The 14,361-nt window shown below is 42.5% G+C and overlaps 1 protein-coding gene across 1 annotated transcript in view; it reads right to left on the bottom strand.

The window, feature by feature from the left end:
* Positions 1-14,361, bottom strand: part of MYO1F (myosin IF) — a 170,868-nt gene that overhangs the window by 109,371 nt on the left and 47,136 nt on the right. The window contains exon 2 of the mRNA XM_075850101.1: positions 1,155-1,292. Coding sequence (XP_075706216.1) covers positions 1,155-1,292 — 138 coding nt within the window. The remainder of the gene's footprint in view (positions 1-1,154; positions 1,293-14,361) is intronic.

Raw genomic sequence — 14,361 nt, 5'->3', positions numbered from 1 at the left:
AAACACCTTTTAAGTCCTCTCAGAATCTTTTCAAGGTAGGTAGCCAGAGCCCTTTTAAAAATTATATTTTTAAAAGAATATAAACCAGGGTTGCCAACTGTCCGTAAACTTACGGACAGTCTGCAAAAACAGTGTTCTTTTCAACCATCTGTAGTAAATGCAGTATTTTTTGAAAGTTTGCTTTGCGCATGTGCCAATCTGAGACATGCACAGCACAAAATGAATAAGATGGGTACTATCAGGGTGGGACGCCAAGAGAGGGAGATGTCAAGGATTGTGTCTTTGTTCTCTCTATCCCTTGGCACAGCTCAGCCAGCCAATTATTGGGAGTTTTGCTTCCTCTGCTCCATCCGTGTGAGTGACTGTTTCCCACCAACTATCCGTTCAGACTCCAGTCACGTCATTAGAGTCAGACCAAACGGACAGTATGCCTGGCCTGAGTCCTGCAACTCTGCAAGATACAGATTACTTCCCAGTCGGGCCAGCCTCTCCAGTTCGACTGCACTCAGGCAGCAGGCACAAAACTCTCTGCCACACTGACCCTGTTCCGCCACTGCATGAGGTATATAATTCTGAACCTTTTTTTTGTGGCAAAATTCAATTTTACTGCCATGATGTCATGCATTCCAACCTTATCATCTGAGGTCTGAATAAATTTTGGGGTCTGAATCAAAATATGGTGTCTGTATTCGTTTTAGGGTCTGCACGATTCAAGGGCATTATGTTGTGGGCGTTACATGGGAGGCAAGGTCTATTTAAAGGGATGGGGCACATGTCTGTAAACATTTTGGTCTATCTGTGATATTTTGGCTCTATTGTTCAGAAATACCTGAACTAGAGGTTGTCAAGTCTGAGCATCCAGTCTGTTTACACACATTTGTAGGATATAATGCATTTTTTAGATGTTTTCTTGATGCTTCATATAAGACAATGATTATAATTCCATAACTGATAACTTCCAGGATTGTAAAATGGAACAAGCAGTCAAGCATGCACTAAAATCCTGGAAGCTGGCACCGGTTAGCAGTTCCAGAATTTTTACTATTATCCTCTACGAAACGTGTTATTCAACTTTTACTCACGCCTTTACTCATGGCCGAAGAAGGTGAAGTCTCCAAACGATCTCATGTACATTACATTGATGTAAAGGATACAAAAATATAGTCATCCATGTATCTTTTTTTGAGGTTCTCCACAATGGCATCCTCTGTGATTTTGGAAATAAGCACCATATCATCAACTCCACTTTGCTTGACATTTTGGCTCTGCCAGTGATACCTATCTTTACTACCCTAGAGAAAGAGAGACAACATTTAAGGAAAATGAAAAGAACTCTGAGTGGATTATGTTCCTAAAGCCCATTTCACATAACTGTAATACGTTTTCCACATGCAGAACACAAGTGGTCCTACTGAACTGAACTTGGGACCATATGATAATCTACTGTATGTCTGGTTCGGTAGAATTACAGGATATTCATAACACTTAAAGAGCATCTGTTCTTTCTGCAAATTTTTGATACGTCAAATGACGTTTAGAACGTCTTTGTGAGCAGTCTTCAGTCTGACATATCAAAACTTTGCTTAAAGTGCAATTACTTTTTTAAGATGGTTGAAATACACCTATCTGTGAAACACCTTAAAATGTTTTTAAACTGAAAATAAGATACAAAGTATCTTATGCTATCATGATTTGTATAGAATGCGTTCCTAATTTATAATCTTTACAAATGCGTTTTTTTTTAGCGGAAACAATAGCGTAGTCGACTACGCTAGTGTTTCTACTAAAAAACGGAAACCTTACCGAACAGAGACAAACCGAAACCATTGGTAACGGAAGGATTACCATTGAAATCAATGGTAATGCAAATGGAAGCTATGCTTTCCGTTTCCCATGAACGGAAACCAACACTGATGTGAACAGGCCCTAAAAAGCAATGACATCAGTTAATGGGGCAGTCTGACTTCCTCCCTTCATATGCCATATTACGACATGTTGAGATTTAGCTAAAGCAAACAGCCCAGTGGCGTAACTACCGCTGTAGCAGCCGTAGTCTGCCGGGCTGCGCCCCTAGCAGCCGCTATGGCTGCTACAGCAGTAGTGAAGTCACGTTCAATAGTATCTGCATCCTTCGGACGCAGATACTATTGAAGACTATGGCAGAGCAGGATGGTATCTCTCTGCTCTGCCATTTACTAGGCTACAGGCCGTGTTCGGCCTGCAGCCTATCAGGCGCAGTGACAGGATCCCTGCGCCGGCCTGCGTGATGATGTCACTGGATCACGCCGGCCTATGCAAGGATCCCCATCGTCGCAGGAATGGGGCCTAGGTGAGTATAAGGATTTTTTGTTTTATTTGTTTGGGATGCGCTTAATAAAGGGTGGGGTCTGCATGGCACTATCTACAAGGGGTGATGTATGGTGATATCTACAGGGGGGGCTGTATGGCGCTATCTACAGTGGGGGCTATATGGTGCTATCTACAGGGGGGCTGTATGGTGTTATATACAGGGTGGCTGTATGGCGCTATCTACAGGGGGGCTGTATGGGGTTATCTACAGGGGGCTGTATGGCACTATCTACAAGGGGGAGGTGGGGGGCGCTATCTACAGGAGGGGCTGTATCTACAAGTGGGACTGTATGGAACTATCTACAGGGGGGGCTGTAAAGCACTATCTACAAGGTGGAGGTGGGGGGCACTATCTACAAGGGGGGCTGTGGGAGCACTATCTACAAGGGGGGATGGGAGGCACTATCTATAAGGGGGCTGTATGGCACTATTTACAAGGGGAGGTGGGAGGGCACTATCTACAAGGGAGATGGTGGCACTATCTACAGGGGGCTGTATGGCACTATCGTCAAGGGTGAGGTGGGGGCACTATCTACAGGGGGGGCTGTATGGTACTATCTACAAGGGGGAGGTGGGGGCACTATCTACAAAGGGGGCTGTATGGCACTGTCTACAATGGGGAAGGGGGCAATATCTACTGGGGGAAAGGGTGACACTATTGTGACACTATCTACAGGGGGGCTGTATAGCACTGTCTACAGGAGGGGCTGTATGGCACAATCTACTGGTTGGCTGTATGGCACAATCTACAGGGGGGCTGTATGGCACTATCGTCAAGGGTGAGGTGGGGGCACTATCTACAGGGGGGGGCTGTATGGTACTATCTACAAGGGGGAGGTGGGGGCACTATCTACAGTGGGGGCTGTATGGCACTGTCTACAATGGGGAAGGGGGCAATATCTACTGGGGGAAAGGGTGACACTATTGTGACACTATCTACAGGGGGGCTGTATAGCACTGTCTACAGGAGGGGCAGTATGGCACAATCTACTGGTTGGCTGTATGGCACAATCTACAGGGGGCTGTATGGTAGGGGGGCCCAGTCTAAAGTTTTCTATGGTGCCCAGTTTTTCCTGGTTATGCCCCTGCAAGAGCCTAATATAGCACATCTATCATCTTTTGAGGACCACATGTGTCTATTTAAACGAGTGGATGTCCATTGATTTTTATCGGGCCCATAATCTAATTGCAGGCGCTCACAGAAGCAGGATGCCTGCTATCAGGGAGCCTGTATCTCAAATGGGTGTTTTTACTCCAGAAAACCACTTTTGAACATTGAGAAAGGTTGGGAATGCATTGCTTTCCTCATCCCGTATTGGTCCTGATTTTCCCAGTTTTCAGATTTATCGCATTTGCTACTGTGATCTGTCATCACTGTTAGGGTATGTTCACAAAGGGCAGATACGCTGCGTAAAAGCACACAGCGTATCCGCCCTTGTCACTACAGGGAATTCTGGATGAAAAACCGCACCAAATTGTGGTGCAGTTGTTCCGCTAGAATGTCCACTGCGGATAACTGCACGTAATTAAAAAAAAAAGATTCATACTTATCCGTAGCTTTGGCGACAAGTCCCTCTGCCACCCTGCAGCCTAGCCTCCTGGAATGACGTTTCATCCCATGTCACCGTTGCAGCCTGTGATTGGCTGCTTTGGTCACATGGGATGAAACATCATCCCAGGAGACCAGCCTGGACAAAGAATCACAGAATTCTGGGTAAGTATAAGATTTTTTTTTCTGAGTTGCGAGTTTTGCGGAGGAATCGCAGCTTTTCCAACACAAAAATCGCAAGATCTGTTATTTGTTGCGGGTTTTACCTCCCACTGAAATAAAAAAAGACCCACAACAAAAAAGCAGCGATTAGGCAAATACAATTGACATGCTGCGGATTAAAAAAAACACACCGCAGTTAAATTTCTGAGCAGTTTTTTTTCCGCTTATCATTTACGCAGCGTGTGGATGAGATTTGTTCAGGTCTCATCCACTCTACTGCTACTGTATTATGCTGCAGATTTTCCGCAACTAAATCCGTTGTGGAAAATCTGCAGTATTTACGCTACCTAAGTACTAGTACATTTCTTAAGTCATAGTGCAGTTAATTGCACCCTCCCCATATTCTAGAAATCAATCTCACTTTGCCATATACAATGTCCTCACACTGGAGAACTACTTTAAAAAGATGTCTAGTTTTCAAATACCCTATTAGGGTGTCATGAAGTAATAGAGGGGAGTCCCCTGTTCTGGTCCTTCATTTATTAGCCAAATCACAGAGGGGTTACAGGGAATGTATCTGGCTATAGATGACCCAACACATCCATGCATTACATGTACCGCTCATAGATAATACAGGTTGGTGCACAGAGAAATTGAACACACACTGTTGACTGTTGAATTCCCAAACTGATCATCTTATACAGCGCGTTCCAAATTATTATGCAATTGTTATTTTTCGCTGATTTTCCTAAATAGTCGATGCAAATGACAGTCAGTATAATCTTCAAGCCATCAACCGTTGGAGTATAATGCAAATTTTATTGAACAAATCTCCTAATGATAACAGATTTTTTCTTAGAAGTAAAAAACTCTAAATGCACTGTTTCAAATTATTATGCACAACAGAGATCAAAACATTTTAAAGGTTGTAAAGAGAACTAAAATGGTAATTTGTTGAATTTGCAGCATCAGGAGGTCATATTTACAGAAATCAAAAGCTCTTTCAATCAAAAAAAACTTAGCAGGCCAAGTTACATGTTAACATAGGACCCCTTCTTTGATATCACCTTCACAATTCTTGCATCCATTGAATTTGTGAGTATTTGGACAGTTTCTGCTTGAATATCTTTGCAGGATGTCAGAATAGCCTCCCAGAGCTTCTGTTTTGATGTGAACTGCCTCCCACCCTCATAGATATTTTGCTTGAGGATGCTCCAAAGGTTCTCAATAGGGTTGAGGTCAGGGGAACATGGGGGCCACACCATGAGTTTCTCTCCTTTTATGCCCATAGCAGCCAATGACACAGAGGTATTCTTTGCAGCATGAGATGGTGCATTGTCATGTATGAAGATAATTTTGCTACGGAAGGCACGGTTTTTCTTTTAGTACCACGGAAGAAAGTGGTCAGTCATAAACTCTACGTACGTTGCAGAGGTCATTTTCACACCGTCAGGGACCCTAAAGGGGCCCACCAGCTCTCTCCCCATGATTCCAGCCCAAAACACGACTCTGCCACCTCCTTGCTGACGTCGCAGCCTTGTTGGGACATGGTGGCCATTCACCAACCATCCACTACTCCATCCATCTAGACCATCCAGGGTTGCACGGCACTCATCAGTAAACAGCACGGTTTGAAAATTAGTCTTCATGTATTTCTGAGCCCACTGCAACCGTTTCTGCTTGTGAGCATTTTTTAGGGGTGGCCGAATAATAGCTTTATGCACACTTGCAAACCTCTGGAGGATCCTACACCTTGAGGTTCGCGGGACTCCAGAGGCACCAGCGGCTTCAAATACCTGGCATTTTAGCAGCTGCTCTCCTAATCCTATTAATTTGTCTGGCAGAAACCTTCCTCATTATGCCTTTATCTGAACGAACCCGTCTGTGCTCTGAATCAGCCACAAATCTTTTCACAGTACGATGATTATGCTTAAGTTTTCTTGAAATATCCAATGTTTTCATTCCTTGGCCAAGGTATTGCACTATTTCACGTTTTTCAGCAGCAGAGAGATCCTTTTTCTTTCCCATATTGCTTGAAACCTGTGGCCTGCTTAATAATGGGGAACGTCCTTCTTAAGTAGTTTTCCTTTGATTGGGCACACCTGGCAAACGAATTATCACAGGTGTCTGAGATTGATTACAATGATCCAAAGAGCCCTAAGACACAATACCATCCATGAGTTTAATTGAGAAGCTAATAATTAAATGTTTATGACACTTAAATCCAATGTGCATAATAATTTGGAACAAGGTGTAATTGGGGAACCCTTCAAACATAAGAGGACTTCAATGATAGCCATTTTTACCCAGTTTTTGAGACATCCATATGACAGACGGGGCAGCTAAATCAGAAGGTCTGGCAAATGTCTATAAATTCACACAGCCCATAAAAAGAGGGCATTTTAGTCCAATGTGTGTAATAGGTGCTTGTGCAGGTTACTGTCATTGCAATTATCCTCATTTTATTGTTTTGCGATTACTTATAATCTTTTGATTCATATTGGGTTTCAAAAACTGGTCTGTAAAAACGTTATGGCTATGAAGATCTCTGCTTCTTGGACCCATATCCAGTATGCCTTGGGTGGAGTGGGATATTGAGTGGCTCCAGTCAAACCTTATTTTTTAGGTTTTGGATAGAATTATGGGTGACCATACTACCAATATAGTTTTTTATAGAGCAGAATCAATAGTACCTGTATAAATGAATAAATAAGTGACTAGCTATATGCTACTTTAAATGTATAACTACAAAATATCTGTCATCAATATTCAGTTTTCTGTTTTCACATATACCATTTTAGAATGATATAATACAAATTTTTTATGCTGTGTGAAAGTGCTTTTCCTTAAGACATCACACCACCTGCACAGGCCATGCAAAGTCCCCTTCTTCTTCACCCCAATTACAGCCGAAACAATGTAATTTTTTTCTTAATTTTTTTAATTGAAACTTTAAGATTGGGCTTTCTGTCACATGGTACACAAAAAAGAGCTCACAAGGATGTAGTCTATCAAAAGCCTTTTCCAAAGCCCTCCAAGCCAGAATGGCCAACAAGGGTCAGAGACAAATAATTTTTTGTATAATTAAGAGTTATGCAATTTTCAAATATACTTTCCATAATAATTTCTCACGGTTTACACATAGATCTCAACCATCCCGGATTCGGCGAGACAGTCCCGGTTTCTCACCACTGTCCCCAAAACAGCTGATCGCTGCTGACAGGCGCCCTACATGCCGGACAACTGCAGCAGCGATTAGCGATCAGCGTCAGAAGGAGGCAGGAGGTCTCCGCTGCAAGACCTCCTGCCTTCTCCTAATGGTAAGTGACGTGAAGGCAGAGCGGAGAGGGGTAGCAGTAGGCTACCTCTACCGCTCTCCGCTCTGGTGGCATTGTGGAACAAAGTTTAAGCGGGAGGGGGGCTGTGTGGCACAAAGTATAAGGGGAGGGGGGTTGTGTGGCACTATCTACAAGGGGGAGGGGGGTTGTGTGGCACTATGTACTATGTACAAGGGGAGAGGGGGGTTGTGTGGCACTATGTACAAGATGGGAGGGGTGCTGTGTGGCACTATGTACAAGGGGGGAGGGGGGTTGTGTGGCACTATGTACAAGGGGGGAGGGGTTTGTGTGGCGCTATGTACAAGAGGGGGGCTCTGCGTGGCGCTATCTACAGGGGGGCTGTGCGTGGAGCTATCTACAGAGGGGCCGTGTGTGGAGCTATCTACAGGGGGGTGTGTGGAGATATCTACAGGGGGTGTGGGTGGTGCTATCTACAGGGGGGCCAATTGTTGAGCTATCTACAGGGGGGCCGTGTGTGGAGCTATCTTCAGGGGGGCTGTGTGTGGAGCTATCTACAAGGGGTGTGTATGGCGCTAGCTACAGAGGGGCTGTGTGTGGCGCTATCTACAGGAGGGCTGTGTGTGGCGCTATCTACAGGGGGGCTGTGTGTGGCACAATCTACAGTGGGGCTGTTTGTGTGGCGCTATCCACAGGGGGCTGTGTGTGGAGCTATCTGCAGGGGGGCTGTGTCTGGCGCTATCTACAGGGGGGCTGTGTCTGGTGCTATCTACACAAAGCCCCCCTGTAAATATTACTAACTTTATTTTTTTTGTTTTGCAGGTTCTGCTGGACGGTTTGGAATACGTCGTAGATTCGTTGGACTGCTGCGATGATCTACGTTTTTTAATATAAAATGGGGAAAGAGAGTTGTGTTGGGGAGTTCTTATTTCAATAAAAAAATATTTTCTTATGTTTCTGTGTTTTTTTTAATACTTTAATAGCGCCTTGGTAATGGCAGTTGTCTGACCGCGTCCATTTTTAAGGTGGGGCTTAGTGTTAGCCGGTAAAAAGGCTGCAACTAACCCACCATTATTGCCCTGGTACCCACCGTCACCAGGGCTGCTGGGAAGAGCCGGATATGATCCAATACCTGACCATCTGTAGTGATGAGTGGGTACCGGGGCGGCCGCAGGCTGGTATCATGAGGCTGAAAAGGGCCAAAAACCATGGCCCTTCCCACCCTGGTAATACTAGACTGCTGCCGCTATGTTGGATCTGGCTGGTTATGAAAAATGGGGGGGGACCCCACGTTGTTTTAAAAAAAATGAAGAAAACTACATTGCATCCCCCCCATTTTCATAACCAGCCAGATATAACACAGCAGCATAAAGTACAGTGAAGTTTACCGCTCAGACGGCACTGGTAACAGTCCAATATCATTCAGTATGGGCTCTCTCCCAGAAAAATGCAGTGGACAGTCCGCAATCCAATGAGGGTGTGGATGGTAATTCTTATGCTTGTAGTTCCACCAAGCTCCTTATCGTCTCCCTCCACATTCAAAGAACTCCTGGTAGGAAGAGGATCTTATGTCTCTAATAGATGGAAAAAGGAAGACACATAGTGCAACACCCTCTGCAAAAAGATTGCTCCACGCCAAGTTTAATCCATACTCACAGAAGTAACAAGAAATAAAAGCATCAAGGTAAGTAAAAATCTTTAAAATTTCTAGGCGGCACGCCAAACACTCTCGCCCGACCCTGGGTTTCGCCCTTCCGGCTTCCTCTGGGGCAGGAGGACGATAAGGAGCTTGGTGGAACTACAAGGATAAGAATTACCATCCACACCCTCATTGGATTGCGGACTGGCCACTGCATTTTTCTGGGAGAGAGCCCATACTGAATGATATTGGACTGTTACCAGTGCCGCCTGAGCGGTAAACTTCACTGTACTTTATATATGCCATTTAGGGTATTTGTTGGATCATACCCAATTTAGTTTTGCCTGCTCCGGTCTGAGAGAGATTTTGTGGGTATTTGAGCCAAGAGAAACCACCATTATATTTATAACACAGCAGCAGCCTGGCATTACCAGGTTGCGAAGGGCCACTGTTTCTGGCCTCTCCCAGCCTAATAATAACAGCCTGTGGCTGCCCCCAGTGCCCGCCCGTCACTACAGATGGTCGGGTACTGGATCGTACCTGGCTCTTCCCAGCACCCCTGGTGGCGGTGGGTACCAAGGGGAATAATGGGTGTTGCAGGCTTTTTACTGGCTAACCCTAAACCCCACCTTAATAATGGACGTGGTCAGACAACTGCCATTAGCAAGGCGCTAATAGAGTATTAAAAAAACACGAACATAAGAAAATATTTTTTATTGAAATAAGAACTCTCCCACACAACCCTCTTTCACAATTATTATTTTTTTTAAACGTAGATCATCGCAGTAGTCTAACAAATCTACGACGTAGTCCAAACAGTCCAGCGGAACCTGCAAAACAAAAAAAGTTAGTAATATGAAGAATGAAAAAACTTTTCACATCAATGAAGAATAATTCCCCTTAATGTAACACTGCTACCTGTCAGCTGAAAAGTTATCCACCACAGGGAAAAATCTTTCCTCATCATGTCTGATTCCCAGGTGTTTCTTTGGGATACGCCGCCATGGGGAAACATATTTCCCTCTGATGTATGATTTTTCCATTGGTAGCAGAGTTACACAACTGGAAAAAAAAAATCCCCATCATGTAACTCTGCTACCTGTCAATTGAAAAGTAATTCACCATAAGGTCTCCCTCTTGACTTTCATTGTTCTCAGCCTTTTTGTTTGTCCTACAGCTGCTGCCGTGATGAGCAAATGTTATACCCAAGTTAGGAAAAGTAACACAAAGACGATATAACCTGACCCATAATATCTCTGATATCAATACAGTCTAGAGATCCGCAGTGAGAATGTGCGCTTGTTCTTTGAAGAAAGATCTAGCCGTGATTTGATGTGCTTATACGGGATATTGGTCGTGGCTCGGGGGCGCAGCTTAAAAATGTCCCTCTTTTCCGAATTCAAAAGTTGGGAGGTATGGTTTACAAGATCTCTGCTTGTTGTTTTTCAGTAGGTACATTTATTGTTTACTTCCAGTGAATAAAATGCTGTCTATGGTCAAGTGATAGACATAGAGGTGCTGAGATTTTTACAGTTACAGTATATCTTCTAACAATCCCAGCACCTGTGTGATCATCAAAGCACATGGACCGAATTTTATCCACAGGAAGCAAGCAAAAAAATGTTCCTACTTAAAAACAACAAGCAGAGATCTTGATAACCATAAGGGAATTAATGCAGAAAGTATATTGGAAAATTGTTTGACTTTTAATTATACAAATAAATTAATTTTTTGGAAACCAAACTACCCCTTTAACCAGTTGCTGACTGCCCATAGACTATAAGGCCGGATTCACATGAGTACAAACTGTCGAAGTACTGTAATCATGTTTTCAGTACGGGACAGTTTTCCACAGGGAGGCAGGGACTCCTAGCGTCATACATAACTATGATGCTAGGAGCCTGGCTCCCTGCAGTGTGTTCAGTCCGGAAAATGCTGCACCGAATACGCTCGTGTGAATCCTGCCTAAGTGTCCTGGTGGTCCACACCTATCTCTGCAAGGACATTTTAAAACATCCTGCAGATTTTCTCCCTTTAAGCCTTTTCCACACCATTAGAGCCCCGTGACCCCGCTGTCTCTAGACAGCTGAGAATTTTACCCGAAGACCAATCAGCATAGTCCCTGGGCATGTAATCACTGTGGCATCCAGTTACAGCGATCATAAAAAAAATTGCTCGTAAATAACACATTTTATAATGTTTGTACCATCTCCCTCTCCTCACATCCTGTCAGAGAGGGAGATTGGTATGTAATGTCCCAACACTTTGCTCTATTTTAGGCTTGCTAAATGAAGTGGTTTGTATATCAAGTGGAGTTACTAAACCGGATTGACTTGCTGTGTTCTTGTGTGGGATACTGTGTGTGATATATGAATTGAGTGCTTGCTAATAGAAGTTTGCAAAACTAACACAATTTAAATCCCTCTTTTCCTTCTTAGCTTCTTTCCTGCTGAGCAGCTGACTAGGGGGAGGGGTTAACTGCTCTCAGGTGATATAAATTAGCTTGCAGGCTTCAGTTGAGCTTGCTCTGTTTTGGGCTTTGCCAAATTAAGTGGTTTGTATATCAAGGGGAGTTACAAAGCCGGAGTTCAAAAGAGGAGTTAAAGTCCCTGTAAGTACTCTTCTTTTCTTTTACTTTAACAATTGTTCACTGTTTTATTGTAACTGGGATAATGCACAGCAAGATTGGAGGTTTTCTTCAGTGCACAGTCTGCCATATGTATGCACGACTGGAGCCGGATTTCCTGGGTGAGTACCACTGTGGCAGATGTGAACCACTTGTTCACCTGGAAGCTCTTATTAGAGATCCGGAGGAGCACAATGCAACACTGAGGGCGATAGACAATCTTGAGCGGAGCATGCTGCTCACTGAGCAAACAGTTAGTGGGGTAAAACTGGAGGGTGAAGACATGGGTCAGCAGGATCAGGCAAGTAGCTGGGTTAATGTAGTTAGGGGCAGTAGAAAGGGGTCCAAGAAAAGGAAGGCCAAGCCTGTTTCTGATATTCCATGCAAAATTACCAAGTTGGGTGATGCTGTGAGGGTGTCGGTCTCAGAAATGGCAGCCCTAGTGGATACTGATCTCCCTAAAAGCCGGGAGAATAGCCCAGCTAGTAGTCGGCAGGATAGTAATGCAGGTAAGGCAAGACAATTAGTAGTTGTAGGGAATTCTATAATCAGGAAGACTGATAGAATAATTTGTCGCCAAGACCGCCTCAACCGAATGGTTTGCTGTCTCCCTGTCCAGCTGTCGTGGTCCATGTGGGAACCAATGACAGAATAAATGGTAGGTGGAGGAGCCTTAAGAATAATTTTAAAGAACTAGGCTACAAGTTAAAGGGAAGGACCTCCAAGGTTGTATTCTCAGGAATACTGCCTGGGACATGCGCATCACAGGAAAGACAGAGGTAGCTCAGGGGATTAAATGCATGGCTGAAGTCTTGGTGTAGAGGAGAAGGCTTTGGGTTCCTAGAGCACTGGGCTGACATTGGGGTACAAACTGTATTCTGCAGATGATTTGCACCTAAATGGAAGGGGGTCTGCTGTGCTGGGGGAGAGAATATGTTAGTTTATGTGGTAATAACTTTGGAATGTGCTTTTATCTATCCAAGCGATTCTGACATTGTTTTCTCGTGACATATTGTACTTTACGTCAGTGAAAAAATGTGCTCGAAAAATGTAGTATTTATTTGTGAAAAGCCCCAAAATTTAGAGAAAATTTGCAAAAATTAGCATTTTTCTAAATTCAAATAAATATATCTGCTTGTAAGATAGATAGTTATACTACACAAAATAGTGACTGGTTAACATTTCCCATATGTCTACTTTATGTTTGCATAGTTTTTTGAACATCCTTTTATTTTTCTAGGACATTACAAGGCTTATAAGTTTAGCAACAATTTCTCACATTTTCAAGAAATTTCCAAACCTATTTTTTCATGGATCAGTTCCTTTCTGAAGTGGCTTTGAGGGCCTTATATATTAGAAACTCCCCATAAATCACCCCATTTTAAAAACTGCACCCCTCAAAGTATTGAAAACCGCATTAAGAAAGTTTCTTAACCCTTTAGGCATTTCACAGGAATTAAAGCAAAGTAGAGGTGTAATTTACAAATTTTTTTTGCAGAAATTCATTTGTAATAAAAAAATTCTGTAACACAGAAGGTTTTACATGAGAAAAGCAACGTAATATTTATTGCCCAGATTCTGCAGTATTTAGAAATATTCCACATGTGGCCCTAATGTGCTACTGGACTGAAACACAAGCCTCAGAAGCAAAGGAGCACCTAGTGGATTTTGGGGCCTCCTTTTTATTACAATATATTTTAGGCTCCATGTCTGATTTGAAGAGGTCTTGTGGTGCCTAAACAGTGGAAACTCCCAAAAAGTGACCCCATTTTGGAAACTACACCCCTCAAGGAATTTATCTAGCTGTATAGTTAGCATTTTAACCCCACAGGTTTTTTACCTAATCTATTTGAATTAGTCTGTGAAAATGAAAATCTACATTTCTTCTGAAGAAACATAGACATTGTTAATTTTTCCAATTAATAAATTAGAAAAAGCACCCCAACATTTGTAAAGAAATTTCTCCTGATTACGGCAATACCCCATATGTGGTCATAAATTTATGTTTGAACACACGACAGCCCTCAGAAGGGAAGGAGCGCCATTTGGCTTTTGGAGCACAAATTTTGCTATAATGGTTTTCGGTGCCATGTCGCATTTGCAACGCCCTGGAGCGACCAAAACAGTGGAAACCCCACAAAAGTGACCCCATTCACTATCATAATCCAAGAGAGCAAATGCCTCTTCAGCGGTATATAACTTGCGTGCCATTTTTTTTACGTATTTTTTTTAATCTTATTTTTTGTAACAATTTTAATAATAGTAACAAAGAAAAAGTCCACTAATCAACTGATCAATAAATTTATAAACGACCCTAACAATTAATCAATTAGTATCTAGAATTAATAGAACTGTGAAATATAGGAAGAAATTATTTTATCTAAATGTGTGTATATGTACAGTATATACTACGTATACATATATAATCAATTGAATCTTCACAACTAATCAATTGTTGAACGACTAATAATTAATAACTTTATGAACGACCCTAACAATCAATTATTTGATATGTAGAATTAATAAAATTAATTATATCTATACCACATTATAGATATATATGTAATTAATTAAATCACAACAAAATTATGACAACACTAATAAATAATAAACTTACAGACGTGTAAAATATATGAAGAGATTTATGTAAGTATATGTGTGTATACGTATATATTACATGTACGTATATATCTATATGATGTTATAGATATATAACGTCCCTAATTATAAATTTTTAGTA

This window comes from Rhinoderma darwinii, chromosome 1 (genome assembly GCF_050947455.1).
Source record: "Rhinoderma darwinii isolate aRhiDar2 chromosome 1, aRhiDar2.hap1, whole genome shotgun sequence".
In the NCBI taxonomy this organism is placed as follows: Eukaryota; Metazoa; Chordata; class Amphibia; order Anura; family Rhinodermatidae; genus Rhinoderma; species Rhinoderma darwinii.
Note: the sequence above shows the minus strand (reverse complement) of the source record. Positions and strands in the feature narration are given on the sequence as shown.